Source organism: Herpailurus yagouaroundi, unplaced genomic scaffold (assembly GCF_014898765.1).
Source record: "Herpailurus yagouaroundi ecotype Mexico unplaced genomic scaffold, PumYag 67383, whole genome shotgun sequence".
Taxonomy (NCBI): Eukaryota; Metazoa; Chordata; class Mammalia; order Carnivora; family Felidae; genus Herpailurus; species Herpailurus yagouaroundi.
Genome location: NW_024420199.1, coordinates 451,893 through 472,797, shown reverse-complemented (window position 1 = coordinate 472,797; position 20,905 = coordinate 451,893). Strand labels below are relative to the sequence as shown.

General features: G+C 36.5%; 1 protein-coding gene across 4 annotated transcripts in view; it reads left to right on the top strand.

Moving 5' to 3' along the window:
- CENPI (centromere protein I) overlaps window positions 1-8,577 on the top strand; it is an 85,754-nt gene extending 77,177 nt beyond the window's left edge. For all 4 annotated transcript variants that reach the window (XM_040467219.1, XM_040467218.1, XM_040467217.1 and 1 more), the window contains 2 exons: window positions 6,794-6,835; window positions 7,538-8,577. In XM_040467219.1, coding sequence (XP_040323153.1) covers window positions 6,794-6,835; window positions 7,538-7,672 — 177 coding nt within the window. In that variant the 3' untranslated portion in view covers window positions 7,673-8,577. The remainder of the gene's footprint in view (window positions 1-6,793; window positions 6,836-7,537) is intronic.
- Window positions 8,578-20,905: the final 12,328 nt, after the last annotated feature.

Here is a 20,905-nt window from a genome sequence, read left to right as displayed (position 1 = left end):
GTGAAATATGGTATTTGTTTTTCTCAGTCTGACTTATTTAATTTAGCATAATACGCTCTAGATCCACCCATGTCTGTTTGCTCTTTGATGGATATTTGGATTACTTTCCACTTTTGGCTCTTGAAAATAATGCTGCTATGAACATGGCTATAAAATTGTATGTTCAAGTCCTTGCTTTCAGTTCTTTTGGGTATATAGCCAGAAGTGGAATTGCTGGATCATATGGTAATTCTATTTATATTTTTTTGAAGAAACACTGTGTTTTCCATAGGTGTTTCCATATTAATTTTATATTCATACCAGCAGGGCACATGGGTTCCAATTTCTCCATGTCCTCACCAACACTTCTTATTTTCCCTTTTTTCTTTAATAGCCATCCTATGAATGTGAAGTGGTACCTCACTGTGGTTTTGATTCTCATTTCCCTAATGATTAGTATGTAGAGCATCTTTTCCTGTGTTCATTGGTCATCTGTATATCTTCTTTGGAGGAATGTCTATTCAAGTCCCTTGCCCATTTTTTCAAATCAAGTTATTTATTTTTTTGTTGTTGAGTTGTATGAGTTCTTTATATAAAAAGTCTGGGGGTGCCTGAGTGGCTCAGTTGGTTAAACATCTGGCTCTTGATCTCAGCTCAGGTCATGATCTCATGGCCTGTGATATTGAGCTCTGTGTCAGGCTCTGCACTGACAGCATGGAGCTTGCTTGGGATTCTCACTCTCTCTCTCTGCCCCTGCCCCCACTCATATCACATGCTGTCTTTCTCAAAATAAATAAACTTTTAAAAAAGGTAATAAAAATTAAAAATCTGGATATTTACCCCTTATCAGATAAATGATTTACAAAATATCTCCCCATTCTATAGGTTGCCTTTTCATTCTTTTAATTGTGCCTGTTAATATATAGAAGTTTTCAAGTTTAAGGTAGCCCCATTTGCCTTTTTTTCTGTTTTTGCTTTTGTTGCCTGTACTTTCAGTGTCATATCCAAGACATCATTGCATAATCCATTGTCATCAAGCTTTCCTCCTATGTCTTCTTCTAGGGATTTTATAGTTTTAAGTCTTATGTGTAGGTTTATAATTCATTTTGAATTAATTATTGTATATGGTATAAAGTAAGTGGTCACCTCTATTCTTCTGCTTGTGTATATCTGGTTTTCCCAGCACTATTTGTTGGAGAGACTGTTCTTTCCCCTTTAAATGATTTTGAAACCTTTTTCAAAGATAATTTGACCATATTCTACATGAGGGTTTATTTCTCAGCTCTCTGTTCTGTTCCACTGGTATATAGGTCTGTCTTCATGCCAGTACCATACTGTTTTAATTACTGTAACTTTGGAGTAAGTTTTGGAATTAGGAAGTCTGAGACTCCTATGGGTCCACTTAAATGCAGAATTTTTTTCTTTCTCTTTTTTTCTTTTTTTAATTAAAAAAATTTAACATTTATTTATTCTTGAGAGAGAGAGAACCTGAGTGGGGGAGAGGCAGAGAGAGGGAGACAGAAGATCCAAAGCAGGTTCTGCTCTGTGAACACAGAGCCCACTCCAACCCACGATCGTGAGATCATGACCTGAGCTGAAACCAAGAGTTTGGTTCAGCTGAGCCACCCAGGCACCCCCTTTTTTTTCAATAACAGTACAGTACTGTAAATGTATTTTCCTGATGGTTTTCTTAATAACATTTTTTCTCTAGCTTACTCTATTGTAAGAATACAATATATAATGTGTATAAAATATGTGTTAATTGACATGTTATTGGTAAGACTTCAGGTCAACAGTATACTATTAGTAGTTAAGTTTTTGGGGAGTCAAAGTTATACACAGAGTTTTTGACTGTGCCAGGGTTGGCACTCCTAACCCCCTCTATTCAAGGGTCACCTGTAATTTCTTTTTGCTTTGAGTTTAGTTTGCCTTCCTGTTTCTAGTTTTTTAAGGCAGTAGTTTAGATTATTGAATTGAAATCTTCCTTCATTCTTTTTTTTAAGTTTATTTATTTTGAGAGAGAGAAAGTGCAAGTGGAGGAGGAGAAGAGAGAGAGAGGGAGAGAATCCCAAGCAGGTTCCACACAGCCAGTGCAGAGCCCCGTGTGGGGCTGGATCCCACAAACTGCGAGAGATCATGGCCTAAGCTGAAGTCAGACACTTAATTGACTGAGCCACCCAGGTGCCCCTCCTTCATTCTTAATATAGGTATTTACAGCCCTGACCTTTTAGCCACACTCACATAGGAAAGATCAGGTCACATGCCCCAGACACTTGCTGTTCTTACAGAATTTTAGTAGATTTTCTTGAATAAATATTGTTATATTTGTACATTAATATACCCTTAGGACAATTTCCAGATACTGTAAGTGCTGGGTATTTAAAAATGGTCTTTGCCAAATTTTCTCATTTTCTGGGGAGTGTGTCCATAGAACTCATGATCTTCTCCTGGGAGTGAAACTCCATATGGACACTTTTTATCGTAAAGCACCCACATTCAATTTCTTGAATATCCTTCTAGAGATATATTGTATATTTCTGTGTAAATGATCTTTTTACAACATTATATATGATATCTACTGCCTCTTGAATTTTTGACTCAATATCTTGGCTTTGTTTCATTTTGTATGCAAAGGGCTGCCTCATTCTTTTTGTTGTCTCCATAGTATTCCATCATATGAATCTATATTAAAGTTAAGCATGTAAGTTGTAAGTTGAGCATTTAAGTTGTTTCTAGTTCTGTTTTGAAATTATACTCTAATGAATATTCTTTTTTTAATTTTTAAAATTTATTTTTGAGAGAGAGAGAGATTGACTGTGGGAGGGGCAGAGAGAGAGGGAGAGAGAGAGAATCCCAAGCAGGCTCCACACTGTCAGCACAGGGCCTGATGCAGGGCTTGAACCCACGAACTGTGAGATCATGACCTGAGCTGAAACCAAGAGTCAGATGCTTAACTGACTAAGCCACCCAGGTGTCCCTCTAATGAATATTCTTAAACCATATACATCATTTCATACATATACAAGTGTGTCTGGATAAAATTGCTCTCAAGTGGAATTGTTCTCAAAGGTTATGTCTTTTTAATTTTGTTGGGTGTTGTTAAATTCCTTTCAGTAGAATTCATACAGATTTACATTACTGCTAACCATGAATGGTTGTTGGTTTCTCCATACCCAGTCAATAATGTTGTACCCAGTTCTTATTTGGCAAAGCATGTAATAAACCATAGATAAAGTAGAAATGATTTTCATAAGTCAAATAATTTTTTCTTCTAGACCGTGTGTGTTATAAAATTCAGTCTCTAAAGTAGTAAATATTATCAACTAGAACATAGGTGAGCAAACTCATTTTGAAAGATCAGGAATTGATACATTCTTTTAAAGCAGAAAACAGTTTTTAAAATGTTTATTAAGGAAGGTTGGTTCTGACTAGAAGATTTAAATTCTAGTGGCATACAGCACATTTGGCAAAATGTGAAACTGCCAGTTTTTAAAAAAAAAATTTTTAATGTTTATTTATTTCTGAGACAAAGAGAGACAGAGCATGAGTGGGGGAGGGGCAGAGAGAGAGGGAGACACAGAAACTGAAGCAGGCTCCAGGCTCTGAGCTGTCAGCACAGAGCCTGACGCGGGGCTGGAACTCACAGACTGCGAGATCATGACCTGAGGTGAAGTCGGACGCTCAACCGACTGAGCCACCCAGGCGCCCCTGAAACTGCCAGTTTTTAAACTGATGATGTTTCTATATGGTTCTGAAAGTACTAGGCTTTAATGTCAATTTTTGTTTTAAAAAGAGCGCCTTTTTGAGCCCTTGTCACCAACTAACTGTTCATTATCTAAGTATCTTACCTTTGAGATGGTAAAAATAACCTCTGATACCATGGTAGTATGATTTGATTCTGACATTTTGATTTTACTGAATTTTAACATTGTTAATGTTTCAAATTAGTCAGCTTTTTAGAGATAATTTAGTAAATATAATTTGACCAATCAGTTCTCAGTGTGAAAGAGTTCTGTTCACTTAATGAGTCAAAATATTTTCAACATTTGTAGAGCCTTCATTTCAGGCAGTTCTGAGGCTCTACATTTTATTATCATAATTACCTTTGAATCAATCATTGTTTCTTTATTCATTCAACAAATATTTATTTTGTGTTTACTGTGCTTCTCACACTGGGAGTATAGTGCCTATGGAGACAAATACCAATATCTCTGCCCAAATGGAGTTTATATTCTATTTTTAAATTTTTTTTTTTCAACGTTTATTTATTTTTGGAACAGAGAGAGACAGAGCATGAACGGGGGAGGGGCAGAGAGAGAGAGGGAGACACAGAATCGGAAACAGGCTCCAGGCTCCGAGCCATCGGCCCAGAGCCTGACGCGGGGCTCGAACTCAGGGACCGCGAGATCGTGACCTGGCTGAAGTCGGACGCTTAACCGACTGCGCCACCCAGGCGCCCCATGGAGTTTATATTCTAATGAGAACAAACAATAAACAAGTAATGAGTAAATAAACATGATAATTATAAATTTTGAGAAATGCTATGAAGAACATAAACAGGGTGGGGTGAGAGAAAGTGACTGGGGAGTTGTGAGGAATGGGTGTTTAAGGAAGGCTTTTTGAGAAGGTGGTATTTGGTCTGAGATTTCTTCTAAAAGATGAGAATAAGCCAGCCTAAGAATAGCTGGAAGAAGAGCATTCTAGGCAGTGGGAATGGCACAATGGCTCAAGAGGTTCAAGGGAAAAAGGAAGGCCAGTTTGGCTTAGAGCTTAAGGAAAAGAGGGAAAATGGGATGAAATAAGGTGGCAGAGATTCAGGGGCTATCTCTCTTATGAGTCTGTTAGGAGTGTCATGGGAAACAATTAAAAAATTTTAAAGCAGGGTTGTAGTATGGTCTGAGTTTATGTTTAATAGACATCACTTTGGCTTTTTGGTGGAGGACAGAGTTATAAGAGGAGGCCCAAGTGGCTGCAGGGGCACCAATTAGGAGGCTGTTGGTGGAGTCTATACAGGAGATAGCAATAGAGATTTGTATATATGTGGTGGTAGTGGAGATGGATAGAAGTGGACTGGTTTGAGATATATTGCAGAGGTAGAACAGGCAGGACTTGATGATTTTATTGGAAGTGGGAATGAGGAAAAGAAAAGGACTTTTGAGTTTTTTTACTTGAGCAACTGGGTTGATGTTGGTTCCACTTATTAATAACAGGAATACTGATGAAAGAATAGAAGTTATTTTGGTTTTGGGGGAGGGCAAGTTGAGACTCAAGTTCTGTTTTGACCTACTTAGGTTTGAGATACCTGTTAGATATCTAAGAGAAGTGTAAGTAGGCAGTTTGTAGCTGGACTTGCAGCACAAGAGAGAAGTTGGAACTAGAGATATAAATATGGAATTCATCAGCATGGAATTTAGAGTATATTTAATCGGTAAAAACACATTTTTTTCACTTTTGAACTTCTTAGAGATCAGGATGAGTCTTGTGATCAGTGTCAGCCAGGCAGCAATCAAGATATAGTTGTCATTTGCTGTTTTTTTTTTATATTTTTTAAATGTTTGTTTATTTTTGAGAGAGAGAGAGACAGTGCGAGGGTGGAGGAGCAGAGAGAGAGAGAGGGAGACAGAGTTGGAAGTAAGCTCCAGGCTCTGAGCTGTCAGCACAGAGTCTGACATGGGACTCGAACCCACAAACCGCGAGTTTATGACCTGAGCCGAAGTCAGATACTCAACCTACTGAGCCACCCAGGTGCCCCATCATTTGCTGTTTTTGAGTGTGCCCCGGGGGGTTGCCAAAATCAGACCTTGTGGGATGGTTGTCAGAAGCTTGGGGAAAAAACTTTCAGGAAATATTGGAACACTCTTTTAAGCCCCAAAAACCAAATGTCCTGGAGGAAGAGGGGAGGGAAGAAGTAAACCATACATGTTATGGACTTTCTTAGAAGCAGGTGCCAAAAGCAGGTTAGGTTTATGTAATTGGGATCCCAGTACCAGTATCTTTTAGTTCTTATAAGAAATGTTCCATTGCCAACACTCTGGCACAGAAGATGATATTGTGTGGGAAAAAAAACATAGTTATCTACAGCTCTTGAGTAGAAAAGTAATTCAGAAGAGTAGGACTCTGAATACTTTTCCTACTTAATTTTGTTTATATTTATCATTTCATGTTTATAAAAAGGATATATGATCAAAATCTGCCTACATCTAAAACTCAATCATTATAAAATACATTTTTTTTAAATTTTAAGTGTTAGAAGACGTTGTGTTATATATAGTTTAATAGGCATAGTTTTTTCTTAGTAATATATAAAAATGTTTGTTTTAGAATTAATGACTTTTCATTGAAGTATAGTGGGTGATAGTTAAAGATAGGAAATAAATGAGATCACCTAGATCTGAGTTTTCATAAAGAATCACAGTTTCTGTGTACAGAATCTACTGTGTACAGAGACTGCCTCACCAGACTTCCTTCTCATCCTTCAGGACTCTGTTCGGGTGTCCTATACCTCAGAAGAAGCCTTCTCTAACATCTTTCATCTTCACCCCAGTGACTGAGTACATATTTGAGGCCATAAATTAGCAAAATGATGTATACTTTCTTCACTGTGATCTTATTTTCCTTCTGTGTGTGCTCTAGGGAGCAATATCGAAGGCTATTGTGAGTGTTTATTCAAAAGGAATCCAAAAGCGATAGCAGGAATAAAATGTAGCAAATGAATCAGACAATGAAGAGCTATCTTACTTTTCTAGTAATTTTTACTAACCAAATATTTCCATCCTCATATCTCCCCACTTCTTTTTTGCTTTTGTTTTTTAAGGAATGGCCAGAAGAAAGGAGAGTAAACATGAGCTCTGTTCGGGTAAATAAATTTATATTCATCATGTTCAGGGATTTACTACAGTTTCATTTCATCAAAAAATGTATACCTTCACTTTTCTCCCAACCTTAATCCTGCTGCCTCCACAAAGTCAAAGTGAAGTGTTTGCCTTCTGAATTCATTCCAGTGACTTTGATGTGCATTTATTGTCACATACCCTATACAGTCTTCTCTAAGATACAGCTATTCATAGTTTGACTCTTGCTGTTGTATCTGTGCATTTTCTCATTTTATAATACAGTTGCATGTATTCAAAGTGTGACTGTAATGAGGCTGATTCAACATAACCTAACATAGTTGTCTCATTGTTACAGAAACTCTGTTGTGTACATATTTAATGTAGGCAGTAACATAATGTCTGCTCCCATGTTAGCTATTTTAAATGTTAAATTTCTAGAATGTGCGAATGATGACCCATTTCCATTTCATAGTACTTGTTCAGTTGAACAGCTAAAATTTTTTTTGCCAGTATAATAAAAGGAATGTTTAGCCCTTAAATTATGGGTACTTTCTGGTTTGAATATTACTTAGTGCCTGAGTTCCAGTTATAAACCTGGCTCCTCTGAGCTAACTCTTGGTATGTGCATTCAGGACATTGGGAACTTTTCCTAGGCAAAGATCAGGAGGTAGAGAATAAGCCTAGTAAATATTTGATAAGTAATTTTCCCCTTTTTGTGCCTGCAGGGAAAGAAATGGAACTGGTATTTGGACTATTTATTTTCAGAGGGGTTACAAGGCTTGAAACTTTTCATAAGGAGTAGTATTCATCGTTCTTCTACCCCCCTGACCAGAGAGCATAAACCACATCATCAACATTAAATGAGTTTTGACTGAAACAAACTGACCATACCGGACTAAATTCTTTTCCTTGTTGCTAGAGAGGCCAAGTGGCTCAACTTGAGTTGCCATAATCTGTTCACCAACAGACTGCCATCCTCGGAGCACTTGGACTGGCCTTCTGTGCATGGCTCAGGAGAGCCTCAGTGTGGCTAAATTTATTTTTCAAGATCTAGATTCTTTAGCCCACTAGTGAAAACTGACTTCATCATCAGGCTCAGCCTTCCACCAGATTATACATAAAGAGATTCATCTATTAGGTGGTGGAATTTTTCACATTCTTGTGGACTCTAAGTTGCATCAGTGGAAGAGAGCAGATAACATAATGGCAGTTAAGCCACAGACATACTCGTGCAAAAAGCCCTGCCGCTTCTGAAACCTCTGGGGATATTGCCATTTTCCTTATTGTGAACAACAATGTCAGCATCAAGTTAACAGGATACATTTCTAATGCTTAAAGCCAGCTCTAGCTAATTGGTAGCTTCCTGGGCCTTCACTGGTAGCAATTTGATGAGAGAAGGAAGGGGAGAGGATTGTGGGATAATCTAAAATGTTCCCATTTATTCCACTTTGATTTCATAAAACTGTACTATTTTGTGTATGTGTATATATGTATATGTTACATGTCCCATTTTTACATGTTCAGGCTCATTTAAATAAACCGAGACTTTATTTTGGGGGATCATTCTGAAGCTTTTAAAAAATTTTATCATAGCTAGAATATTTTGCTGAAAATTAAAATTCACTGCTACTGAGTAACTCTTCTCCTTTTAATAAAATTCATGTCATTTGAGAGAAATTAAGCTGAGTTTACTTTTGGTTTTAAGGGCACATTCTTGTGGCTTTTGTTTTTCCTCTAAAGCAAAATAAAACTATATTATTGGGTAGTGCTCAGACTCAAATCCCATTCATTCATTTTTGGGGTTCAGTACATATTTATCTAGTTTACTATGTGGCAGATATTCTTTTGTGTGCTGGTTGTATAGCTGTGACCAATACAAAGTACTGCTTTTGTGAAATTTACTACGTCCTTTTGGAGAAGGCAGACAATAAAAATGTAAGCAGAAATATAACATGAGGTGCTATAAAGAAGAAACAAGGAATAGGGAGAGAATATTTAGAGGGTTGCTACTTTAGATAAGGTGGTTAGGGACTAAGGCCTATTGGAGGAGGTGACTTATGCAGAAGCCCTAATGAAATAAGTATATGGGCCATGTGAATATTTGGGGGAAGAGCATTCTGGGCAGAGTCAAAGGCAATTTGTGAAGGGCTTAAAAAATGTTAACTTAGTTGGCATACTTTTGAGAGCTAGCAGAGAGACCAGTCAGGTTACAACATAGTAATTAAAGAAGAATAGTAAGGAATGACATAGGAAAGAAACCATCGAGTAGTTCATAAAGGCCCTAATAATGTGGTATACAATAAGAAGTCATTAGAAGGATTGAGAGCAGAGTGATATACTTTGGCTTACCTGTATGGGAGCTGTTGTTTGAAGGTTAGTTAGACTGAAGAGAATTAAGGGTTAAAGCAGAGAGACCGGTTAAGTTATTAGAGTTCCAGGAAAGAGTCTTAGACTAGTATGGTAGATGATGGGGAGATGGTTAGGTATTGGATTTAGGCTCTACTTTAAAGGTAGAGAAGATAGGATCTGCTGTTAGCTTGGATATGAGAGGGAAAGAGAGAAGAAAAGGGTGACTCTTAGGTTTTTGACTGAGCAACTGGGTGAATTCTGGGTTGCAGAGATGTGGCATACTGGAGGAGGAACAGATTTGGAGGAGTGTTCAATCAGAAATTCTGTTTTGGCCATGTTAGGTTGAAGATGGAGTAGGCAGTTGGATATCCCAAGTCTAGAATTCAGGGCACAAGTTGGGACTGGCAGACTTAATTTTGGTGTCATTAGTGAATAGACATGACATCATATAAGATCATTTAGTGCAGCTAGAAAAGAGCAGATAAAGACAGCATAGGACTGAGCCCTATGGTATATGCCAACATTAAAAAGTAGAAGAGAAAAGGAGGAACCAGCAAATGACAGAAAGACCCACTGGTGGCTAAAGAAAAGTCATGAGACTGGAAGCCAAGTGAAAAAAGTGTGTCAAACAAGAAGGAGTATTTATTGGTGTGGAATATTGCCTATATATAACCAGGTAAAAAAGTTTTAGCCACTTTGAAGTAAATGTGATAGCATCCCCAATAGATACCCTTTCTCATTTAGAGAGTTCTCTTTGTTTTTAAGTTTGTGTTCTAAATAACTTTCCATATTGTTACTCAGGACATGATATTTTTGTCTTTAAGGTCGTGTGGAACTTTCAATTGTGAAAAGGGATTTGATTATTTTTCCTAAAATTTAACCCCTAACAGTCTTCCAGTCATGGAAGAAATTTCTAAACCTAAGTTTTTGACCCAGGAAAAAAACTATTTTCCTTTATGTTTGTCTTTTTGTTCAGTAAGGATTCCCTGGGGATCTTTTTAGTCCATATTATTCTCTTGATCAATTTTTTTAACCCACTTAAGATTATATAAATGGATGTGCAAATAAGCCAAATCTAGTTATTTAAAAACTCTTTTTTGAAGAATGTTCATGACAAAAATAAGATTTAAATAAGAATATTTTGCTTTAGTGCAAAAGTTGTCTAGAAGAGAAAAATAGAAAATTTGGTTTATTATCCCAATTGTACAAAAATAACAATAATTTTCTTTACCTAGTATTTATGTAACATTGTTGATGTTATAAATATTGACTTAATAATGTTCAATACTAAATTTCTGTTAGATTTCTAACATTTTATTTTTCTTTTTTAAAGTTTTTTTTTTCAACGTTTATTTATTTTTGGGACAGAGAGAGACAGAGCATGAACGGGAGAGGGGCAGAGAGAGAGGGAGACTCAGAATCTGAAACAGGCTCCAGGCTCTGAGCCATCAGCCCAGAGCCTGACGCGGGGCTCGAACTCACGGACCGCGAGATCATGACCTGGCTGAAGTCGGACGCTTAACCGACTGCGCCACCCAGGCGCCCCTATTTTTCTTTTTATCATAACTTCTTCCTCTTGGTCTTGAGGATGACCTGGAAAGAAAAGTTTAGATAAGTCTATGGTATCTCACATAATTTCTGTTAACATAGCAGACATTCTCTCTAAATCAGATACATTTTATGTCACACAATGGTTTACTAGAAATAAGAAAAATATTCTCTAAAATTGATATTATACTTTTACCATCTCTTTTCAATTGATGTAACTTTTTACTTATTTTTTTTATTATAGAAAGCCTATATTTTTGTCACATAAGAATTCTATTTTTGATAAAGATGGATGCTATGGACTGAATGTTTTTTCCCCCAAATTCAGACATTGAAGCCCTTACCTCTAGCATGATTGTATTTGGAGGTGGACCCTTTGGGAGGTAATTAGGTCATGAGAGTGGAGTCCTCATCAATGAGATTAGTACTTTTATAAGAAGAGACAAGAAGGGGACCTGGGTGGCTCTGTTGGTTGAGCGTCTGACTCTCCATTTGGGCTCAGGTAATGTTCCTACAGCCATGGGAATCAAGCCCTACGTCAGGCTCTGCAGTAAGTGTGGAACCTGCTTAAGATATTCTCTCTCTCTCTCTCTCTCTCTCTCTCTCTCTCTCTCTCTCTCTCCCTCTCTCCCTGACTCGCGTGCTTTCTCTCTCTCAAAAAAAAAGAAACAAGGGAGATACCGATTTTTCTCTCCCCCTTGTGAAGATACAGCAAGAAGGTAGCCATGTACAAGCTAGAAAGAGGACCAGACCTGTCCATGTTATAGCACCCTGATCTTGGACTTTCAGCCTCCAGAATTGTGAGAAATAATGTTATAGCAACAATGGCCAACAATGTTTAACAGAATATATTTTTGATCTGAATCATCAATGCTTTATATTTATAATACCAGAAAAGGATGTCTTCCCCAGAAGCATAATAAGTACATGTGAATTAAAGTTAACATTTATTTATTTATTTATTTATTTTAATGTTTATTTATTTATTTTTGAGAGAGAGAGAGCACAAGCAGGGGAGGGGCAGAGAGAGGGAGACACAGAATCTGAACAGGCTCCAGGCTCTGAGCTGTAAGCCCAGAGCCTGATGTGGGGCTCGAACCCAGGAACTGTGAGATCCTGACCTGAGCCGAAGTTGGATGCTTAACTAAGCCACCCAGGTGCCCTAAAGTCTACTTTTAGTTATGTAACAGAAGAGCAATTTTTTTTTTATCTTTCTAGGAGGAATCTTAGCTTATCTAACTAGATTTGGTGCACAGAGGTGAAGGCTGGATATTGAGGAATCCTTTCATTGCTTCTAGTTTTACATTTATCATTAATGAATTGTATGACCTTGGAAGTCACTTAAGTACTTTGCATCTTGATTCCCTCTTTGGCAAAATTTAGACTCTAATGTATGTCTTTCAAAGATTTGGCATATAAAATGATAGAAAACCTGTGAAATTTCATTGAAAGCCATAAAGGGGGAAAAAAGATACAAAGTTTTTCTTACCTTTGAAGTGTATGTAATCAAAGTATAACTTACAGAATGCAATTGAAGACTGTCACAGAAGGTAGTAGCATATTGAATTAATATGCATTTTGTTATACTCTACATTCTGGGTGAACACAGGTTGCCTGACCCTTTCTGGAAAAAGTGCTGAAACTATGAATAAGCATTTATTCAAGAGTTTAATATCCTGGTCATTTGTGAGTATTCCAGCCCTGGATACAATAACACAGTTAATATCACATGATATTGAACAAGACTACATTTAAAATTTTTTTTAATGTTTATTTATTTCTGAGAGAGAGACAGAACATGAACACGGGAGGGGCAGAGAGAGAGGGAGACACAGAATCCAAAGCAGGTTCCATGCTCTGAGCTGTCAGCAGAGCCCGATGCAGGGCCCAAACCCACGAACTGTGATATCTTCCCAAAGGAGTATCTGTCTAATTGGTCACAATTAGCAAAGACAATCATTCAAAGTCTCTGGAGAATAATAAAAGGATTTACAACAAATTGAGAACAATTTATTCAAAACATATAGGATTCAGTAATAGTAGTAGGGAGGCTATAACATTTGTGGTAAAGGCTACACCCATTCCCTCTCCCAAATTTGTTTCAGAAGAGGTGTTCTAGCACTTAGAAACCAAATGGCAACTCCCATCAGTCCCAGATACTGGTCTATAATACAGAGGTTCTGCCATGAAGAGGTAAGAGAAAACCTCAAAGATTGGCAACATCCTGGCCCTGTCTGAGGGGTCTGACTTTATTTGGATAGTGGAGCAATATATGCCTCCAAGGAATTGTTCAAAATAAAAATCAGGTAACAGTTACCAGAGAGCAAAAGCATGGTGTAATACCAGTGGAAGCAGATCTGAAGTTTAACAGGGAGATCAGAAAGAGACAGCAAAGGAGGCCTGATATAGAATAATGTGCTGATACCTAAGGCCACACTCTCTCAGCAGCAACTGGAGAGGAAACTGCTTTGCTATTAGTCCTCAGTGGAACAAACTTGTAAACTTCCTGTAATGTGAAAGCAGTCTCCAAGCCACACAGATCACACAGCAAAAAATGAAAACCTTACTGGCTCAGGAACTTAAACACAATTCTGGTCAATCAGTAACTGACTGCTAAACTGTAATGACCCAGGGATGACCCTTAGGATGCCAGGTTTAGAGATAAAGGCAAGAAAAAATCCAAACAGGAAAAGTAAAGGCTGCATACTGTGGAGAAACAGACTTCACAGAATTAGTCTAGCCAAGTTACTAAACAGCAGCAATAAGCCCCAGAACAAGGACAATCAGTATCCAGAGCTGCTACAATATATTATCTAAACTGTTATAAGGGGCAAAGAGATAGGAACATGTGACCCATCCACAGGAAAAATAGAAATTTCCTTTGAAAGCATCAGATCTGGGCTTGGTGGACAAGGACTTTAAAGCAGCTATTATAAATATGTCTAAAAAACTTCAACCATGTTTGAGACGCCTGGCTGGCCCAGTAGAAAGTGCGACTCGATCTAAGGGTCATGAGTTCAAGCCCCACATTGGGCATAGAGCCTACTTAAAAAAAAGGAACTTCAACCATGTTTAAAATAATTAAAAGGAATATATGATGATAATGACATCCAAAGGAAAATATCTGTAAGGGACAGAATGCATACACACGCACTCCAAATGGAAATCATGGACTTGAATGAAGAAAAATGAACAGAAACTTAGAGAAATGTGGTACATCATTAAGCACACAAACACACTCATAATGGGTATAGCAGAGGAGGAGACAAAGGGATAGAAAAATATTTTAATAAATAATGGCTGATAATATACCAAATTTGATGAAAACAGTCTATACATTCAAGCTCAGGGAAATATTAGCAAATCAAGTCCAGCAATATACAAGGGATTATACTCCCCAACTGGGATATATGCCAGTCATGTAAGATTGGTTTAACATCAGTGCTATACACCTTATCAAAACGGTTTAAAGTAAGAATACATCTAATAAATGCAAAGATATTCCATGTTTATAGATCAGAAGACTGAATATTGTTAAGATGGCAATACTCCCCAAACTGATCTAGTTTCAATGCAAGCCCGATTAAAACCCTGGCTGGCATTTTTGCAGAAACGGACAAGGTGATTCTAAAATTCAAATGGAAATAGGCCACGAATGACCAAAATAACCCTGAAAAAGAGCAAAGTTGGAGTCCTCACACTTCTCTATTTCAGAGTTTGCTACAAGGCTACACTAATCAAGACAGTATTATACTAGCATAAGGATACACATAGAAGAATGGGATAGAATTGAGAGTCCAGAAATAAACTCATTCAAGTAAGGTCAGTTTGATTTCCAACAAGTATGACAAGACAGTCAATGGGGAAAGAATAGTCTTTTCAGAAAGTGGTGCTGGGACAATTGGATATCCCCATGCAAAACCATCTGGTTGGACCCCTATATCACATCATATACAAAAATTAAATGGATCAAAAACCTAAATGTAACATCTAAAACTGTAAAACTAGATAAAAACTGTAAATCTTAATGACCTTGAGATAACAAAAGCACAAACAGTAAAAGAAAAAAATCATGAACTTCATCAAAATTAGAAACTTTGTGCTTCAAATGAGACCACCAAGAAAGTGAACAGAAAATGCACAGAATGGAAGAAAAAATTTGCAAATCATGTATCTGAGAAGTGTCTTGTATCTAGAGTATACTCTTGTAAGTCAATAGTAAAAAGACAACTCAATTAAAAAATGGGCAAGAGATCCAGATAGATATTTCTCCCCAGAAAAGTCTGTGAATGGATAATAAGAACATTAAAAGTCATTAGGTAAATTCAATCAAAACCACAATGAGGTACCACTTTATAACCATTAGGATGGCTATAATAAAAGAACAAGTGAGTATGTGGAAAAATTAAAAGACTCATACATTGCTGACTAAACTATAAATAGTATAGCCACTCTGAAATACAATTTGGCAGTTCCTCAAAATTTTTAACAGAGATACTGTATGAGTAATTCCACTCCTGAGTATATAACCCAAAAGAAATGAAAACATGTCCCCATAAAAATTTGTGCACAAATGTTCATAACAGCATTATTTATAATAGCCAAAAGAATCAACCCAAATGTCCAGCTGATGAGTGAGTAAATAAAACCCACTATCTCCATATAATGGAATAGTGTTTGGCCAAAAACAAAGCAAAACAAAACAAAACAAAAAAAGGATCGAAGAAGTGATATATATTATACTATGGAAAAAAACTCAAAAACTTATGTGAAGTGAAACATGACACTCACAAAAGAGCACATATTGTATGGTTCTGTTTACATGAAAATGTCCAAAATAGGCAAATGTTTATAAAGACAGAAAATAATGTGGTTGACTATAGGGCTGATGGGGAAAGGGAGGCAGATAATGGGGTGTATATACACTGAAAGTTTGTGCCCCCCTCTTTCAAATTCATATTGTTGAAACCTAATGTGATATTTGGAGGTGGGAATTTTAGGAGGTGATTAGGTCATGAGGGTAGAACCATTATGAATGAGTTAAGTGCCCTTGTAAAAAGAAGCCCTGGAGGACTCCCTTGCCTCTTTCATCAAGTAAAGTTATAAGATGACTGTCTATGAACCAGGAAGTCCCAGGTGTCCCAGTGAATGGTATTTTATATAAAATTGGGGAGCTATCTCACGTTTTTAGGTGGATAATTGTATATATTTGATTTCAGGTGATTCTTAAATTTCACATATGAGTGAAATAATATGGTATTTGTCTTTCTCTGACTTATTTTGCTTAGCAGAATACACTCTAGTTCCATCCATATTGTTGCAAATGGCAAGATTTCATTCTTCTTTATGGCTGAGTAATATTCCTTTGTGTATATGTGTGTGTGTGTGTATGTGTATATATATCTATATATATATAGATAGATAGATATCTATATATATACCACTTCTTTATCCATTCATCAGTTGGTAGACATTTGGGTTCTCTCCATAGTTTGGCTATTGTTGATAGTGCTGCTGTAAACATCACGGTGCATGTACCCCTTTGAATCTGTATTTTTGTATCCTTTGGACAAATACCTAGTAGTGCAATTGCTGGGTTGTAGGGTAGTTCTATTTTTAATTTTTTCCAGAGTGGCTGCACCAGTGTGCATTCCCACCAACAGTGTAAGAGGGTTTCCTGTTTTTCCACATATTCACCAACATCTGTTTTTTCTTGTGTTGTTAATTTTAGCCATTCTGACAGGTGTGAGGTGGTATCTTATCATGGTTTTGATTTGTATTTCCCTTATGACGAGTGATGTTGAGCATCTTTTTGTAAAAATTAGGCTTATTTCAAAAAGTTAACCCAGTTTCTAATATACTCTGTATAAAAAATCTTAATCATGTTTAGAATTCCATGTTATTACTACAAAATCTAGGATTATCCATTTTGAAGTGTACAATTCAGTGGCAACAAATACATTTGCAATGTTATACAACCATCACCAATATCTAGTTCCTGAACTTTTTCATCACCCTTTCCAAATGTACTTGTTAAGCAGTTGCTCCTCATTTTCCCCTCTTCTCCCAGCCCCAGGCAATCACCAATCTGTGTCTCTTTCTATGGATTTTCATATGCTGGATATTTCATGTAATCATACAATACATGGCCTTTTGGGTCTGGTTTCTTTCACTTAGCTTAATGGTTTCAACATTATGCAATATGTATCAGTACTTCATTACTTTTTATGGCTGAATAATATTCTATTGTATGGATATACCATCTTTTGTTATTCATTTATGAGTTGATGGACATTTAGGTTGTTTTCACCTTTGGCTGTTGTGAATAGTGCTGCTATGAACATTCAAATTTTTATTTGAACACCTGTGTTTCAGTTCTTTGGGGTATATAACTAGGAATAGAATTACAGAGTCATATGGTAATTCTACATTTAACTTATTGAAGAACTGCAAAACTGTTTCCCAAAGAGTCTTCACCATTTTACATTCCCACCAGTAATGTATGAGGGTTTCATTTTTTCCACATAATCACTAATGCTTTTCATTTTTGTTTAGTTTTATTTATTTATTTATTTTGAGAGAGAATAGAGAGAGAGAGAGAGAGAGAGAGAGAGAGAGAGAGAGAATCCCAAGCAGGCTCCATGCTGCCAGTGCAGAGCCTGACACAGGGCTCGAACCCATGAACCACAAGATCATGACCTGAGCCAAAACCAAGAGTCAGACACTTAACTGACTAGAGCCACCCAGGTATCCCTATTATTTTTCAGTGTTAAAAAATTACATCCATGCTAGTGGGTGTGAAGTGGTATCTCATTGTGGCTTTTGATATTCATTCACCTAATGACTAATGATGTTGAGCTTCTTTTTGTGTCTTGTTGGCCATTTTGTATCTTTTGGAGAAATGCCTATTTGAGTCCTTTGCCCATGTTTAAAAATTGGGTTGTTGGTCTTTTTTGTTGTAGAGTTGGAAGACTTCTTTATATATTCTGAATACAAGATGCTTATCAAATATATGATTTGCAAATGTTTCGTTGCCTTTACATTTTCTTGATAGTGCCCTTGGTACACACAATTTTTCAACTTTGATGAAGTCCAATCTATTTTTTTCATTGGTTACTTGTATTTTTTTTTTTTTTGAGGGAGAGAAATGGGGGAGGGGCAGGGGGAGAGGGAGAGGGAGAGAGAAATTTAAGTAGGCTTCATGCCCAGCACCAAGCCCAATGCGGGGCTTGATCTCATGACTACGAGATCATGACCTGAGCCGAAATCAAGAGATGGACACTTAACTGACTGAGCTACCCACACGCCCATGATTACTTGTCTTTTGATGTCATGTCTAAGAAATTGTTGCCCAAACCAAGGTCATGAAGATTTACATCAATATTTTTTTAAATATAATTTATTGTCAAATTGGTTTCCATACAACACCCAGTGCTCATTCCAACAAGTGCCCTCCTCCCTGCCCATCCACCTGCTTTCCACACTCCCCCACCTCCCCATCTACCCTTACATCAATATTTTTTTCTATAAGAGTTTTACAGTCTTAGACCTTTCATCAATTTTGAGTTATTTTATATGGGGTGAGTTAGAGGTTCAAATTCATTATTTTGCATGAAGATACACATTTATCCCAATAGCATTTAGTAAAAAGGCTATTATTTCCCCCATTCAATTGTCTTCGCATCCTTGTCAAATATGAATTGGCTATAGAAGTATGGGTTTATACTTTCAATTTTGTTCCAACGATCTATATGTCTGTTCTTATGTCAGTACCACACTGTCTTGATTAGTGTAGTTTTGTGGTAAGCTTTCAAATTGAGAGGTATGGATAATCCCCTTTGTTCTCTTTTTTCAGTGTTGTTTTGGCTATTCTGGGTCCCTTGCATTTCCATATGAAGTTTGGATTAACTAGTTAATGTCTGCAAAGAAATACAATTGGAATTGTGATAATACATTGAAACTGTGGATTAGTTTGGGGAGTAGTGTCCTCTTAACAATTTTAAATCTTTCAGTTCATAAACACCAAATATCTTTCCATATATTGAAGTCTGCTTTACTTAATTTCAAACACTTAGTTTTTAGTGTACAAGTCTTATGCTTCTTTGTTCAATTTATTCTTAAGTATTTTATTCTTTTTGGTGATATTGTAAATGGAATTGTTTTCTTAATTTCAGTTTTTATTGTTCATTATCAGTATATAAAAATACAACTGATTTTATCTGTATTTTATTTTTTTACTGAAACTTTGTACATTTTGAATATTACCTTCCCATTCCCCCTCCCTCCAGCCTATGGCAATACCATCCTACTCTCTGTTTCTATGAATTTGACTGTTTTGGATTCTTCATATACATGGTATCGTAGTGTTTGTCCCATGGCTGGCTTATTTCATTTAGAATAATGTCCTCTATATTCACCTATGTTGTCACAAATGGTAGAATTTTCTTGTTTTTTTTTTTTAGGCTGAATAATGTTCCATTGTATGTATATAACATATCTTCTTTATCAATTCATCCATCAATAGATATTTAGGTTGTTTCCATGTCTTGGCTATAGTGCATAATGCTGCGGTGAACATGGAAGTGCAGGTATGTCTTCAAGAACTCGATTTCAATTCCTTTGGATATATACCCAGAAGTGGGATTGCTGGATCACATAGTAATTGTATTTTTAAGTTTTTGAAGAACCACCATACTGTTATTTATAGTAGTACACAATTTACATTCTCACCAATACTTTGTAAGAGTTCTTTTTTGTCCATAGTGTTGACAACATTTGTTATCTTTGGGTTTTTGTTTGTTTGTTTGCTTGTTTTGATAATAGCTATCATAATAGGTATGAGGTGATATCTCATTATGATTTTGATTTGCATTTCCCTAATGATTAGTGATTTGAGCACCTTTTCATATGCCTTTTGGCCATTTCTGTGTCTTCAAAGAAATGTCAATTCAGTTTCTTTGCCCTTTTTTAAAAATCAGGGTTGGTTTTTTTTCTGTTCAGTTGTAGCAGTTTTGAAATACAACCGATTTTAGTATTTTGATCATGTATCTTGCAACCTTGCTGAACTTGTTTAATAGCTCAGATAGTTTTTTAGATGATTTATTTTGATTATCTATACACAAGATCATGCTATCTGCAAATAGAGATTTTTTTTACTACTTCGTTTCCCATCTGATGTGTTTTATTTCATTTTCTTGACTAATTATCTTGGCTAGTAGAACCTCCAGTAGAATGGTGAATGGAAATGGGGAGAGTAGACATCCTTTTCTTGTTCCTTGAACTCAGGGAGAGAGCTTTCATTCTTTTGGAATTAAGTATGATGTTAGCTATGGACATTTAGTAGATGTTCTTTATAAGGAAATTCCCTTCTATTCCTCATTTGCTGAGTTCTTTTATTATATAAAAAGGTATTGGTTTCTCTGCTTTTGTTGAGATGATCATTTGGTTTTGTTTCTGTACTTTATTTTATTAATACCATGAATTACATTGGTTGATATTTATATGTTTACTCAACATTACATTCCTGTGTCAAATCCCACTTGGTCATGGAATGCAATACTTTTTATATGTGGTTGGATTTGACTTGATAGTATTTTATTGAGTATTTACAACATCTGTATTCATGAGTGATATTGGTTTGTATTTTCTTGTGATATCTTTGTCTGGTTTTGATATTGGGGTAATACTGACCTCATAGAATGAGTTAAGAAGTGTTCTATATTTTGGAAGAGTTTGTGAAAGATTGGCATTAACTCTTTAAATTAATTTAATCATTAGATACTTTAAATTCTTTTTTTTTTAATTTTTTTTCAACGTTTATTTATTTTTGGGACAGAGAGAGACAGAGCATGAACAGGGGAGGGGCAGAGAGAGAGGGAGACACAGAATCGGAAACAGGCTCCAGGCTCTGAGCCATCAGCCCAGAGCCCGACGCGGGGCTCGAACTCACGGACCGCGAGATCGTGACCTGGCTGAAGTCGGACGCTTAACCGACTGCGCCACCCAGGCGCCCCTAGATACTTTAAATTCTTTAGAATTTACCGGTGAAGCCATCTCTTCTTGGACTTTTCTCTGTTGGGAGGCTTTTGATTACCAATTTAATTTCCTTACTCATTGTTGGTGTGTTCAGAATTTTCTATTTCTTCAAGATTCATTCTTGGTAGGTTGTATGTTCCTAAGAATTTATCCCTTTCTTC